This window comes from Marmota flaviventris, chromosome 7 (assembly GCF_047511675.1).
Source record: "Marmota flaviventris isolate mMarFla1 chromosome 7, mMarFla1.hap1, whole genome shotgun sequence".
Lineage (NCBI taxonomy): Eukaryota > Metazoa > Chordata > Mammalia > Rodentia > Sciuridae > Marmota > Marmota flaviventris.
In genome coordinates, this window is record NC_092504.1 from 59,502,176 (window position 1) to 59,518,468 (window position 16,293).

The following is a 16,293-nucleotide window of genomic DNA, read 5'->3' on the forward strand; positions in this document are numbered from 1 at the left end:
TGAGAGAAAAACTATACCCAAACCATAGCAGTAAACAAATAAACAAATATTCCCCCTCATGAGTCAGAACTATAGCCTAACATCACATGGATTTGAAATTTGGAGATACTTGGTGACTCCATTCCCACAGAGCAACTACTAGCTGTATTTTCTGGTTCCAAGTTTGAGAATTTGGGAAAGTGACTGAGTTTAGCAAACAAGGCCTGGTATCCTCTTTATACCAATCATTGGGTGAAAAGAAGCAGCCTCTCAAAAAAAAATGGCAACCACTATTGGAACCACTTACTTGGAGCAGGAGAAAGACCATTTCTTTAAAGAAAAGGTTATTCTGGACAGGTTAAACAGTCAATGTCCTCAGTATGTTGTTTTCCTGAACTAGCAGTTCTTAAAGTGTGGTTCATGGTAATGAAAATACCAGATTCTTTCAGATCTACTAATTCAAAATCATTCTCATAGTAATACTAAGGTGTAAATCAATTTTTGTTTTTTATGTTTTATTTTGCATTGATTCTGCAAAAGTAATTGTGGATAAAACTTCTTATGTCCTAGCACAAATGAAAGCATTAGCATGAAACTAAACTAATGATTATTGAACTATTCACCATGAGGCAAATTTGGAGGGGGGCTAGTTTTCATTTATTAATGTCCTTGATGAAGCAGTATAAATTATTAATTTTATTAAATAATGATCTTGATCACATATCTTTTTTTACATTCTATGTGATTAAAAGGAAATATTCATAAAATAAGTTTCTGGTATGCCAAAGTTAGATAATTGTCTCAGGAAATGCATTTGAGTGATGATTTAAGTTACCAAGTAGTCATTATAATGAAACCCAACTGGGAAAAATGGCCGACAGATAAACCATGGTTATTTAGACTTGAATATCTGTGAGACACTTTAGTCATAAATTCACCTTGTCACATATAAGAAGAACAATTGCCAGTGTTTGGTGCCAATGAGAAAATTCAAGATTTCAAGAGAAAATCAGAATTTGGGTAAACTTAGTTTCACCACTTCCCAATACTTAAAGATTTTTCTGTTGATACAGATGAAAATGTTAACAAATGTGCTCTTTTGACATAGTATAATTAATGTGTTAAAATTTGCCTGACTCATTAAACCAATATTTTCCATTTGACCAATGCATGAGGATACAAAATCATGTATGAATAAAATATATAAAGTACAAGATAAAACAATGGATTTTAATGCAATAGAATATGAAAATTACTTCAATATGCTTTCAGATTCTACATTGCAAGTAACTTTTAAGAAACTACTGAGCTGGAGGTGTAAGTCAGGGTTAGAGCACTTGCCTAGCATGAATGAGGCCCTGGGTTCCATTCCCAGCACTGCAAAGGAAAAACAATGTAAAAGAAACTAACATATGTTGGTATCCATACAGTACAAAATAAGAAAAGCCACAATTATCTGAAGGTATCTTAAAACACTCTCCCTACACAAATAAGCATTTTTAAGGGGTCTTAATAAGCTTTAGAAGTACAAAGGGGGTTTGAGGCTAAAATGTTCGATAAATTCTGCTCTAAACTATGTATTGTAAAGATATAGGGACAAGTGATAGGACAAGTGCCAGAGCCTTTGAATAGTAAGAAATCTAATTCTGCTAAATACTAATATTTGACATGTTTTTACTATTTATCATAATTTTTCTTCTTCATCATCATCATCATCAGTATTTCTACCAAAACAAGAGCAAATATTTGTTGAAAGTCTTTGTAGTCTAAGCTCAGTTCTAAATTCTCTCCATGCATTTAAAATAAGATATGGAAATAAGATATTGTTTGAAATAAGATATTGCCAATGAAGCAGACCAGGTACCCCCACCCAAAAGACCTTTGCCATAATTAAGCTTCTCCAGAGACCCTACCCATAATTATGCTTCTCACCAAGATTATACAGTGGGTCAACAGAATGTCAGCAAGGTTTCTATAGAGGGCACTGTGGTTTGAAGTTTCTCTTTCTTGTAAGTACAAAGTTTGCAGACAAAATGTGTGATAGAGTCTGTCTCAAAGAGAGCTATTGATATGCAAAAGTTACTATCTCCATTTTCTTGATAAAAACTTGTAAGTTTTGCCTAAGAATATAGGACAAAGAGTAACTGTTATGTACCCATCCATTGACATGTAACCATCCCACTAAGTATAAAGTTTAAAGAACATATAGCCTTGGGGTCTAGAGATTTTTAGGCATTAGCATCTCTGGACCTCTGAAGTTAAATAAAATTGCTTCCTGAAAATTTCTCTGGTGTCCAGCCACATCTGTCCTACATAATTATCATCCCCATTTCACAGATGGGAAACTGAGGTCTAGAAAGGCAAACAGGCCATGTAATCAGTACGTTTTCAGCTTCCAACTACTATGCAATCAAGAAAATCTCACTTGCACTGTTTATACTCTTAATGCATACATCCAGAGGCAAAGAAACAGTCTGTCCATGTTCTATAACCACAGTAGGTTCATTGTAATACCTACTACATTATGATATCTATACATTTGGTTTTTGAACCCTGGAAATGTGGCTAGTCTGAATTGATATGTCCTGCAAGTATAAAATCTACACTGAAATTCAAAGAATTAGAAAGAAAAAGAATGTAAAATATCTCATCAACATTTTTATAATCATTACCTGTTGAAATGATAAATATCTTAGATATGTTTGGTTAAATAAAAGTGCTATTAAATTAATTCCACTTGTTTCTTTTTCCTTCTAAAAAATATTTCAAAGGCTAGGGAGGTAGCTCAGTGGTACAGTATATATTTAGCACATAGAAGGCTCTGGGTTTTATCTCCAGCATTGTAAAAATATAAAAGAAAATGTGGCTAGTAAAATTGCTAAATTGCACATGCAGTTTGTATTTTATCTCTATTGGACAGTGTTGAACTAACAGATTAATTCAATTAAGCTTTACACTAGTTCAAATAAGAGGTTTTGTTATGGGCATCATATCCAAGAAACCAGTTCATTTCTTCCTGATATATTTTAAGGGCTTTATCCTTAATTAAAAATTACTGACACATAGTTTATTGTCCTCAAAGAGCTCATGCAACTTCAAACAATGTTATTTAAATCAGGCAAACAATCATGTTTCATCATGCCCTTTTAAAACTGCCCTGTTCAAGCCCATATTTCTTAGCTAAGTTCCAAATTTACACTTTTGCATGCATGAATCTTTCTGGTCATTAATAAAAATAAGAGAATGAGAGTTACAGATAGAAAAGCAAAGTGATGGGGACAAGTGTGGCAGATCCAAAGGAAATATTCTTGCACAGTAGATTGTTTGGAGAGACATAGGAAACCAAGACAAAATGCACCAAGATCTTGAGACTGCTGCATTCCTGCCTTTGAGGACTAGAGGGGGGAATAGGCTATCGAGATTGTTCAACGCTTTCCACTCCAGCTAAGCTGCAGCAGGAGTGGAATTACTAAGGATAATAGTCACACAGGTGTGTTCATCAAGAATAGCTACAACAGACACTAGTATGGCAATATGTAAATTAATGGATGTGTAACTGATGTGATTCTGCAATCTGTGTATGGGGTGAAGGTGGGAGTTCATAACCCACTTGAATCAAAGTGTGGAATATGATATGTCAAGAAATTTGTAATGTTTTGAACAACCAACAATAAAAAATTTAAAAAAAAAAGATATGTTGATAGTTAGCATAAGATTTGAGGCAGTGGGAAAGTTTTAGGCCTCTACCCAGTCATGATCCCACACGGGTTTGAGTTCATTTTATTTTATTTCTATTGAGAGTTGCTTTTTACATTTAAAAATGCCTCGGCATCTAGGCAGGTGTTTTCACTTAGACACCCCAGTTTGAAAGACTACTCAATGCAGACTGATGAATCCAGGACACACAAATCGCACATTTGGAGTGAGACAGAGTGAGGTAAGGGACAGAAAAGTGTAAGGCTAAGAAAAAAAAAAAAAAAAAAGAATAGCTACAACAGATATTAATTTTTTTCCTTGTAGTTTGGACCCCAAAATGTATCCCTAAGTTTCTTCTCTAATAATGGCTGACATTTATAGGCACTTAGAATATGCTGAGCCTTTTGTGTATGTATTCAATCCACCTACTAATGTTGGGAGGAAACTATACTATGCTTTCCCACTACTGTATTTTGGAAGCATGTAACTTGTTGCTTTCAGAGTTGAACAGCTAGAAAGAAATTTTGCCTCAGAATGAATCATCTCTCAAGTCTTACCTGTACCTGTTTTAGATGATAGTTTGATTTGACTTAGAGTTGTGGTTGGAATGGGTTGTTAGAAGACTCCGGGTCTTCTGTGATGGGTTGAAAGCATTTTGTATGTGAAAGGACAAGAATTTGAAGGGACAGAGGGTGGAATTTTATGGATTAAATGCATCTCACCACTCTAAATTCATATGTTGAAGCCCTAATCCCCACTGTGACTACATTTGGAAACAGGTTTTTTAAAGAGCTAACTAGGAGGCTTAAGGGAAGTCAGAAACATTTCTTCTAAGGACACCTAATCCAATAGGATTAGTGTCCTTATAAGAAAAGAGATACCTTGAGTGAGCAAGACAGAAGGTCACATGACTAGGGAGCAAGAAGTCTGCCCTCTGTGAGCGGAGGAGAGAGGACTCACCAGAAACCAACCTTTCCATCACTTTGGTCTAAGACAGTCAACCTACCGAAATTTGAAAAATAAATTTCTGTCATTGAAATCACTTGGTGTGTGGTATTCTGTTATAGCAGCCCTGTCAGACTAACAGAATCTGAGGCATAGAAATGCCAAGTAATTAATTAGTCACTGAGTTAGTAGACAACAAAAGGGAATTCTGACCCCATCCTCTAACCACTGCACGCACTGCCTTTCCTGCCCTGTTAACCAAGTTACTCCCTCTTCTCAGCCATGATGAAACCAAGATTCAGAAATAACACTTCAATATCATCTAATGCATATTATCTAACATCATCTATATATATTACAATAAATTCAGGATGTCAAAAACTAAGCCAGCCAAGGGCATTTGTTTTGTAAGATGTTGAAAGCCCACAATACTAAAAATTCATTTTAACCATGATCAAAAAAGAGTGAAAGTCAGAAAAATACAGATTTCTCTTAGATTTTATCCCAGGGGAGTATTATTTTTAAAAAAGAAAGAAAGAAAGAAAAGAAAAAAGCAAGAGAATTCTAAGAGGAAACTGGCTTTTGCTATAAGGCATTAAAGGGAAACATGCATATTCCATTCTGAATCCCACTGAGCATCTAATGGTCCTCCGCTGTTACATCTCATAGCATCCTTTGTTTTCCTTCATAGTTAAATGCTCTGCATTTTCTCAGTTTCTGTATTTTAAAATTAGGATAGTATTTTCTATCTTTTTAAGTTCTTAGCTGGCACCCCCTATAATGAAGGGCATATTAACAAGAGAAAATAAACAAGTTTATGAACACGTATGTTCATATACATATGGAAGATCCCCATAAAATGAGAAATTCTCAAAGAGGAGGCTTTGAATTCAGGCTTCAATACCATCTGCATCTGAAACAAGAAAATAATGATGCTGGGCTATAGCAGCTGTGAGTAAGTGACCAGGGGAAGCTTCATAAACAAGTATAAGGTTTGCTATTCAGATTTGAGTGGGTGCCTTCTCTAGTGATAAGAGTCTCCAGCACATTAGAGTCATCCTTCTCTTCCCAATAGTGAGAAGATAATTGTTTCACTCAGCTTTTTCATTGTTGTGACCAAAATACCTGACAGAAATAGCCTAGAGGAGGAAAAGTTTATTTGTGGCTCATGGTTTCAGAGGTCTCAGTCCATAGATGGCCAACTCCATTGCTCTGAGCCCAGAGTGAAGCAACACAACATGTGGGAAGGAACCACTAGAGAAAAGATGCTTAGCTCATATGGCAGGGTCATGAAACAGTGTGGGCACAGGGAAGATGCACCCTTTCCTTTCAGGGCATGCTGCCAGTAACCCACCTTCTCCAACCCTGCCCCGCCCTCCTACAGTTACCACCCAAACTAGGCTGAACTGATTAGGTTACAGCTCTTATACTCTAATGATTTCACCTCTGAATATTCCTGAATTAACAGGGGCTTTGGGGGGATTCCTCATACCCAAACCATAAAAACACCTTTACAAATATAGGTTTCCTTCATAAATTTAAATTCCCTTTACAAAAGTAGCATAGATGACATATTCTGCTTATACTATCTATCATAAAAAGTGTAAAATTTAAATAGATGAATATATATATATATATATATATATATATATATATATATATATATATATATATATATAAAATGCTTAGAATAATTCCTAACACATGGTAGAAGCTCAGTAAATATTGGTGGATATTATTGTTTACAGCATTTAACATAATTTTGCTGCACATAGTTTTGTGACTATTCATTCAATATTTGACTCTCCACTAGAATATGAGTTTCCTGGTGGCAGAAGAAATTAAACACTGTGGCACACATCACAATTCTTCCCTGCTATCCATTTCTTCTCTCCAGTAGGAACCAGAAGGAGATTGTGCTTCCTTGCCTTCTCAAAGTTGGGCATGGCCATTGACTTACTTTAGTCAATGAAATACATACAGAAGTGTCATGTCTGGTTCTATTTTCAAATGCTACTCTTTATTCTTCACTTCTCTCTTCTCCAACCTCACTGAATGTGGAAGTAGTGTTTGATCTAATGATATAACACTGAGTCCTGACATACAGGACAGCTACTCTGGGAAGTAAACTGGATCCATAGTAGACTTTGATAAGCAAGAAACAAACTGCTATTGCTTAAGCCTCGGAGACTTTGGGTTGACTTATTTCAGTAGCATAATCTAGCCTACCCTGGATTTTGTAACCATTACATTTCCACAGTGTATCATAAAGTCTGGCATATACTAAAGTGATTAAATGTGCTTTGATTAAATTAATAAATTAAAAAGTTTTAATCAGCAATTAAAATGAATGATTTTAATTAAAGAAATTATTTCAACTTGATTCTGTGTACAATCAAAAGTCTTGGAAATTTTAACTGATTAATACATAGGGATCACTATCCTTTAAATATCAAACCATTATCTTTGATAGAGTCACACATGCTTGGCACTCCAGGGGACCCCATTAAAATTTTGTGTTTTGTTGAATTTCAATTGAATAAACTTTTCTGTGACTTGGTCTTTGAAACCTTTATTCACTTACTTAAATCACTCCCATTTGAAGGCACCAGTGCCTCATAGAATGTCCCTGCAAAGCTCCATCTGTGTGTGTGTGGTCCCTGCCTCCATGACAACCAAAACCCAGATGCAGAAATTCTTCATAATCACTTAGATTACACTAGAAACCAGAAGGACATTGAGGTCAAAAATGATTCAAAGAACATGTTTAACAAATTGAATTTGCAGTTTCTACCACCAGGGAGGAGGTAAGGGGGATGGGCATTTGTTTGTGGTATCTTTTGGTTCTCATTTCAACATAAATCAATAAATTGGCCAAAAGAAAAGAAAAATATGAGCCCAGTGTATACTCATTGTAGAAGTGAAAGCAAGATCTGTGAGGGGCAATGGTGGGATCAGACAGAAAATTGAACTTGCCACAGAAAAAAGTGATGATACCCCAGAGAGCGAGGAAAGAGCCCTGTGTATGAGAAAGAAGTCTCAGATTAAAGGTGTTCTCCAGAGCTGCTAATGGTACCAGGAAATCCACTTATTTAGGAAGGTTCCTCAACTAACTCCTGGAGCTCCCAGTTCTGGTGACTAGGGGACTGTCAGACTCATAAACACAAGTATCAGGAGGATCTGAAATCTTATTTGAGGGGTAAGAACTAAGTAAGTCTAAGACATAAGAAAGGGGGGCAGAGAATAAAATGAAAGGACAGTTTTGATCTGTTAGAGAAGCTGTGGGCTTTGGAGAGGCAGCAGAGTACAGAAAATGAGCCAGGGTGCCTACTTGGATAACTTATTATTACCTTTACTAGTTGTGTGATCTTGGGCAAGTCTTAAACCTTAATTTAAACCTCTCTGTGCTGCCACTTCCTTCCCTGAAGATGAATATACATCAGTGCCCATCTCCAGGGATTGTCAAGGGGAATAAATGCCTTGATTAAGACCTGTACAGCTGCTTGTCCAGTGCCTAGCCCACAGCAATCATTCAGGAAATGCCGGCTTTTGTTATTATGGGCCTGGTGCACAAACTATCCTTACCAGCTATGTAATCTTGAGCATGTTATTTTTCTTCTCAGCATCTGTTTTCTCATCTGAAAAATGGAGTGGTAATCATTTTAATGCCTTATTGTTTTAAAAGGAGATACAACACTTTCAATAGCACCTTGCTCACTTATCTCATGATGGATATTCTGACAGTATTATTTCTTCTGATAGATAGGAAGCTAAATAGGAAGCGAAAGACACCCTACCTCTGAGAGGAGGAAGTGCAGTAGAGTCGAATGTGGGTGAAGATTTAACGTACACTAAAGAATATCTGGAGGAACGAGGATCAGTTTCTTCATAGTTGGAAAGAAATGGTTCATCTCTTTAAAGACTATAAGCTCATGTAAGAAAAGCTGAGATGGATTCTTGAAGACAGAGATCTGCTCACACTTTGCATCCCCTTAACACAGTGCAAGGCGCTCTAAGCATTTAGAATCCACTTAAACCAAGGGTCTATGATGGACAGTATAATCCAAAGTACATGTATAAAGACGCGAATTGGTGTGAATATACTTTGTATACAATCAGAGATAAGAAAAATTGTGCTCTATATGTGTGATAAGAGTTGTAATGCATTCTGCTGTCATATATAAAAATTAAAAAATAATAATAATTAAAAAAAAAAAACCTAGGGTCTCCCATACTGACTGTCCAGCAGAGGCCGCCCTGGGCCGTAGCTCCTGGGGCCTGAGAGCTGCGAGGGGGGAAACCAGCGGGGGGAGGCCCTGTCAACGCCTTGGGGCCCTGGTGGGAGGGGTTTGGCAGCGGAGGCGGCCCGGCCTCTGGCTGCTAGGATGGAGCAGAAGTGCGCTGGGAGCCCGAGGGCACGCAGCTGACTGAGCCGCGCAGCTTTGCTTGCCCCGCCGCCTTCCACCTGAGCTGCCCCAGCCAAACGCGCCCAGCCGTCTGCACTTCCCAGCTCCTACCGCAGCCCGCTGGTCAGAAAAGGAGTCTCCAGCGCTCGGAGCGCTTGGTCGGCCCCAGCAAACTCCTCCCGCCGGCACCAGGCTCGGCACTGAGCACCGGGATATCATGGTCTGCAAGACTCTCCTCGCTCTGTGCATCTTCACAGCAGGTACTTAGCGCAGACCTCAAGGAGGGGCCAGGCTCGGTGTGGCCCCCGCGGACATAGCTGGGGCTCCACCTGAAGCCGGGAGACTGGGAAGTAAGTCGCGGCTTGCGGGATCCTGACTGGTGCGAACCTCCGGGGCTGCGCGCAGGTGTGTGCGCACTTAGATTTGACAATCTTGAGCGGTGCGGAAGGAAGGGATGATGAAGCCTTCCTACTGCAGCCCGAGCCCGCACAAACTCTGCTTTGTGGAACAGGTGGCTGGCTGGCACAGCACATTTGAAACCCCCAAGGGCTATACTGTCTGCTCCTCCTTCGCTTTCTTCGCCGTGTTCCCTGAGCGCACCCGCCAGAGTCCGGATCAGACTTCTGGTCGCGGTTCCGCCTGGGGAGGGATTCAAAAGCAGGGGAACGAGTGGGGTTCCGGGGTAGTCGCATCTCGAAAGGTTTAGGAGGTGACTGCCTGCCCAGGTGGGGCTGGTCTTCGTTCCGGGTTGGCGATCTCGGGGTCTCCAAGGTCCCTTTTTAGTTATGCTTAAGGATGATATGGCTCAAGGGGTCCTAGGGACAGTGGACCCGGCTGGGGTCAAGCTCGCGAATTCACATCAGGGTTTTTGTGTTTTTTTTTTGCAGGTCTTTCTTGTGTCCAGGAGCCTTTAAAAAATGTACCTTTGGGAAGAAACTAGAATCTTGATTAAAGCTAGCATTCCCCTCACCCCAATTCCACCCATTTCCCCATTCCCACCCCTCACACAGGCTCCGGGCCACGTCCCCATGCGCGCGCCTCTCAGGTCTTAGGACTACCAACAGCCATGACCTCAGGCGGGGGTTCTAGGGAGAGTAGAGCAGGCAGACAGAGTTCGTCTTGGTAGGGGCTGGAGAGACAGACAGACAATACTGAGTCTAGAGTTGGGTATCCAGTTTCTCCAGAAAATGCATCCTGACTAGAGACAATTGTGGATACGGCACAGCACGGGTGGATAAAAGTAACCCGAGTGCGCGACCACTGGTCTGTTCAGACCGATCCAAAGACACATAGTGCAAGCCCGTTGGACTGAAGCTTTAGTTCTTGCTCCCCTGTGAGTTCCTTAAGGTTCCTGTAATTGTGGCCCTGAGTCATTACTGTCCCTCGAAAAGAAACTACTGGTTCCCTGGCAGCTTACAAAAGACAGATTTAAGAAAAAGTTTCCAAAGTCGAGGTACAGTGTGGTGTTTTCTCTACTTGCTGTCTGTTTTGGCGTTTGCACGGTTTGGAGACTCATCTGCTGACGATTCCGGAACACTCCGGGCTCTTTGGCTTGTGCAGCCTCAGGCTGGGATGAAAGAGTGGATCTGGAAGGTGTAATCTGTTATTGGTCGGCAGCTCTTGGATGGCCTCGCATGGTAATTCCACAGTCTTCAAACCAAGAGATGTTTAGGAAATGAAATGGAATGCATCTTTACTTTTACCTTAAAATCTTTTCAGGAGGCTCAGAAAACCTTAAGCGAGCCAGTAGATGGGCTTGTTTGCTAATTTGATTTGTAGCTGCTTCTTTATTTATTTTATATTTTTATATTTTGAACAGCCCAGGCAATTGACAAAACCGAAATTAATCCTAGCAAGCAGTTGATTGTAGCATTATTTTCCTAAGCTCAAGATTTTCTTTTTTTTTTTTTTTTAATCCAGTCTTACAGTTTACCTGGTTATTATGAGAGAAGGAATATTGTCTTCATCCACTGCCCCAGAGAGAGGGCTGGTGGGCCAGCCCCATCCATGCCCCCACCTACATCTGTAGGGATCAGAGCCAATAAGATCAGGATAGTTCCTGGGCTCCTGGGAGTCAGGAAGTCACACTGCCTCTTTCCCCTATTTGGTCTCTATGGACCTATCCCAGAGAGCCATGGAACTAATGGAAGCTTTGTTCTTACCTCTGAAGCTTGTGCCTCTGAAAGAATCTCTTTAGTTTCAGTTCATTGTTAAAGAGTTACTTGCAATATATTGTCAGGAAAATAATACAAAGATCGTTGTAAATACCTCCTGAAATTCTTTGCATTCAAAAGTAAGATGTTTTCAGAATCTAAAATATTATTTTTCTAGGAGAAAAAAAAAAACCTGATGTATTGCAAAGAGGCAAGGGGGAAAGGGTTCTCCAGAGTGGCAGGTATGTTTCCACACCTATCCTAGAGCTCCCCCGCACACTTCTATTAAGAACTTCCCCCAGGCTGTTGTTTCTTTTCTGTTTTCTACCTTTTTTCCTCCAGCTTTAGAGGATTCAACATTTTTTTGTACAATCCTCAAAATGATACCTTCTTGAGCCAGGAAAAGGGTTGGGCAAGAGCCTATTTTTATCCTAATAAATCCTCTCAATATACACATAGCATTTCCTCCAGGATTTATAATGGGCATTTGAGGATAACCTGTGCATTGTCAACAACCCAGCCCAGGTAGATCTCTACATTTACCCACCTGTATTTTAAATAGTAGGAACAAAAACACCTTGGATGAACTTCAGTTCTCTCTTCAGTCCTTATTATGGTAGGACACAAGCACTGCTGTGTTAAAAACTATTTTTTAAAAAAAAACACCTCTTATATTATGCCAGTACAAGGTATATAGGAGAACTGCTTTTAAATTAACATACAATCTGGAACCTCCAAGGTTTGGCCCCAGAACCAAGCAGGAAGGGAAGATAGCCTGTCATTGGGTAACTTTCGTCTTCAGACTTTTCCTGCTCACTTGTAGATTATCTTCCTTCATTCCCACAACCATTGCTCCCCTTTAATATTCTATGTCCCAAGTTTAAAAAAAAAAAAAAAAAACTCCTTCACTGAGATATACTGGAGCTTTCGATTATTTTTAAATACTCAAGGATAATGAAAGAGAAACACCTAATAGGTAAGAGAGGTACAAATCCTATGATCCTACTTTTCCTGCCCTCAGAGAAGTCTGGCCCTGGTCTCCCTCTGGGAAGAGTACATTCCACACCATTGCCAAACACTCTAGGCATACTTATTGATCACTTGTAAAGAACAGCACAGTAGAGTCCCAGTCTGCCACTCAGCAAGGGATCTTTTGTGGATTCTAAATATGTCAGATAGCTCTTCTAATACTTAGAATGTCCATATCCTTGAAGGAACCTCTCTCCCTACAGGGTTATGGCTCTGTGCATACTACCAGTCCTGATATGTACCAGTTCAGTAACCTTTTCAAAAATATATTAAACAAAAATTGCATACACATTTAAAGGAACAGAAAGTTGCCTTTGGTTTGTTATGGGTGGTAGAAAAGAGTTGTTTTCATTCTTTTGGCTCAGTTAACCACTATTCCCCTGAAATTTGTGGTTACAGTCAAAGACAGGTCACCTCCTTCATAGGAACCCTGCTCTGAGATGGTGGAAGTTCTTCATTGTTCACATTTACAGAAGCATCAGATTCTGCAGCTAGGTTGCTTGGGTACAAAACTAAGCTTTACTACTTATTAATTGTGTAATTTAGGACAAATATCTTAACTAATCTTCAATTTTTACATTTACAAAATTGGGGAAATAAGACCTCATAAGATATGGAAGGTTAAATATATGAACACACCTGCAAATAGAAAGTGCTAGGGACATAGTAATGTGCAGTGTTAGCTCTTATTGTTGCAATTCGTATTTATAAAATTTGCTATAGTCTAGGCAGGCTATCCTCTTCAAAAGCAAAGTATATGTTTGCACTTGGACTGTGTAAATCAAAAATCTCAACTAATATTTCAATGCTAGCTGTTCCAGCAAACCCAATGTCAAATTAAGAAAATATTCAGCTGTCTACTAAATGCCTAATTTGAAAAGGTTAATAATGTGCCAGCTCAGATTTAGCATAATAATCCAAAAAGTATGCAGTAACAAATAGAAGTAAAGTCTCACTATTTCTTCTAGAAGGACTTTTGCAAACTACTGTGTTTCAAACTCCCAAGTCAGCTAAACCTTAAAGGTCGGGCACTCAGTGCCACAAAATTCTGGGCAATGCAGATAAAACAACTTAGAAAAAGACAGGTCATTTTTTTCTGACATTTTTCAGAATGGTTCTCTCCAGAACCCAGAATCATCAGTAATTGCCAGATCCCTAATTTAACTTCAGCATTTGGACCTGGCCTACTTGTGCTTGTGTTTTCTTAAAGAAAATATTGGTTACCTATTTAGACTGTTTGAGCAGATTTTCTCAAACAATAATTTCTCCTTTGGGTCAATTGCACCCACTGGAAATGGTGGAAAGTGACATGTTTTAAATGTTTCAGAAGGGATTGGCTATCTTATCTCCTAAAAGCAATCTGTATCAAATGAAAGGAATTTTGCAATAGTAGTTACAACAGTGTGCTTCTTTTTGAAAATATCTGTCACTGAAATTTAAAAAAAATGTTAGTTAGGAATCAGATATTTGCCTTGCTTATGAGATATCAAATGAAGCTGACACTTGGAAAAGTTAGTTTCATGTAGAAGTCAATAGTAGTTCTTAGAAGTGGTCAGGGAGTTAAGTTAACACGTTTGCTTTTTTCTTGGAAATGCAAAGCTAGTAGGTTAATGGGCAAGCCAGGTGACTATCAGTTAAGGCTGGTTTGTGTATGTAGTTTATAACATTTCTTTTTTTAGTTGCATCTTAAATTATTCAAGGGGCAGGAATTGCTGTCACATCAGGTTTTCTGATATGTGAACTTTTAAATGCTCATCACAGCCCTTCCTACCAGCAAGCCCATTTTCTTCACCTGCCTTACCATTGTTTAGGGATCTCTGCCATTTTATAAGTAATAAAAATCTTTAAAATAAAATAGAGAATTATGAAATCTTTTCATCTGCTTTCCATTGGTGCAGAGAGGTATAATGGCAATTAAAAATATATTATCTTAATTTTCTTTTGGATCATGTTGCTGAATTTAGCTAATAAAGATACAGGTTGCCCAGTCAAATGTGAATTTCAAATAAACTACGATTCTAAGTATGTTCTATAGAATGTTGAAATCAAATTCTAATGAGTGTCCCATATTTTGTCTGGCAACCTGAATTTGGCCTTTCATCTGCAGTTCATCTATGCAATGGGTTTGATGTAAGATCAGCTTTAGTTTGAATCTTGCCTGATAGAGCTTTGGTTGCCCTGTACCATTTCATTAAATATAATCTGCTTGTGGGAAACATGGAGATTTAAGAGCAGCTGTCTTGGTTAGCAACCACGTGGATTAGGATTCAGGGGAAGCTTTCACTCCAGTGAATTATTTTGATTCTGATAGCATATTTGTTAACTGAATATTGTTGTGTGCTTCTGAACAATTGGTGGAATTTCTATGGCCTCCTTGACCTACATTAATGATCCCCTCTAACCCTTCCTTTAAAAAAATATATTTCTCATAATTGCAATGTTTTTGCCTAAGAACTGGAACTAGAAACCTTCTAGAATATGTCTGGCAACTGATTAAAAAAGAAAATTATAGAATAGCTTTGCATTTTAGTGCTCTCTTTTGTGCCAAGATCTTAAGACATCTTACAAATATTAATTATATAAGTTTTATAAGCCCTGCTGGGTAGGTTTATTGGTATCACTTAAAAACTGTGGCTGTTCAGAGCCTGAAGCAATATATTAGACAGAATTTTAAGGCAGATGTTTTTTTAAAAAAATCTCTTAAGCAATTGAACTGTGTTGGAAATGTGCACCCTTTATACCTAAGCTGAAATCTGTGAATTGCCAACTGTTCATTATTTAAAAACTTACAGAAAATTACCATGTGTGATATTTAGAAAATATGTCTATTCAGTTCAAAAGGTGAGTAGAGTATATCTTTGATGATAATATCTTTCACTTACATTTCAAATTTGACACCTGATTTTCTCTTCCATGAGCAAGGAAATCTGGATACGGGAACTTTAGTCCAGGTGTTGAACATGAAAGGATTTAGATGAGAGACAGTTTCATTTTTTATTTGGCTGTGGTTGTAAACTTAGAGCTACCATGCAGACTTCCACTTAGATCACATTATATTTCTTTATATAGTGTTAATAAAATATATGTCATGTTTTACATTGTGATATTCTTACCAACTTCATGTAGTCCAGTGCATAACCTTATTACAGACAGGTTATTGGTGGTGTTTATCTCTCCTGAAATGTTTTCAGTTTCATTGGAAAAGATTTTTATGATCTCTTAGTCCATTCAGGCTGCTATAAAAGCCTGGTTCTATAAACTGAGTAGCTTATAAGCAGCATACATTTATGTATTATAATTCTAGAAGCTGAGAAGTTCAAGAGCAAGGTGCTGGCTGATCCTGTGTCTAGTGAGGCCTCCCTTTCTGGTTTGTAGATGGTGCTTTTTCATTGTGTTGTCATGGTAGAAAAGGCAAGGCTGCTCTCTGGGGCCTCTCCTATAAAGGCATTAATCCCATTCATGAGGACTCCACCCTCATGACCTAATCATCTCCTGAGGGCTCCATCTCATATCACCTTGGGGGTAGGTTTTTAACATATGAATTTTGGGGGCATAAAAGCATTTAGACCATAGCATGACCCCAGAGGTAGACAAGAGACAGATACCATGAAACAAGTGTTGAATATTTATTTGATTGTTAAACACTCTATACTGTATGACCCTTGTTTTGTATTGCAATTTGGATTCATTAGGAAGAACAGTAGCAATTATTGCAAGAATAAAAGGGCATTCTTTTTATGTGTTATTTAATAGTTACAGTGCACTGTCTATATGTGTCTAGGGAAATGTTCGAGATCCCAATTGTTCTGTTGAATTAAAATGTTTTATTATGAGAGAATTTCAGTGTATCTCAAAATTACAACATGAGAGAGACCTTTCTGCCACTTGTTTATCAGAGAACCTTAAAAAAATCTGGGGACATCTATTTCTTGGCATGGGAAAGAGACAACTTCCTAGTGGATCGCACACTCTGCCAATCATGGGAATTCTTGCTGTTGATGGGCTCTGCTGTCTGAGGGGCAGCACCAAAACATGTGCCATCATCACATTCAACTAAAAGGAAACCCTGGATATTTTGTATTCAA

The 16,293-nt window shown here is 38.5% G+C and overlaps 1 protein-coding gene across 1 annotated transcript in view; it reads left to right on the forward strand.

Annotated features, from left to right (window-relative positions):
- The first annotated feature begins 8,994 nt into the window (after positions 1-8,994).
- The window catches only part of Parm1 (prostate androgen-regulated mucin-like protein 1), a 103,724-nt gene continuing 96,425 nt past the window's right edge, over positions 8,995-16,293 (forward strand). Inside the window, exon 1 of the mRNA XM_027939839.3 lies at positions 8,995-9,286. Within this exon, the coding sequence (XP_027795640.3) occupies positions 9,244-9,286 (43 nt within the window). The 5' untranslated portion in view covers positions 8,995-9,243. The remainder of the gene's footprint in view (positions 9,287-16,293) is intronic.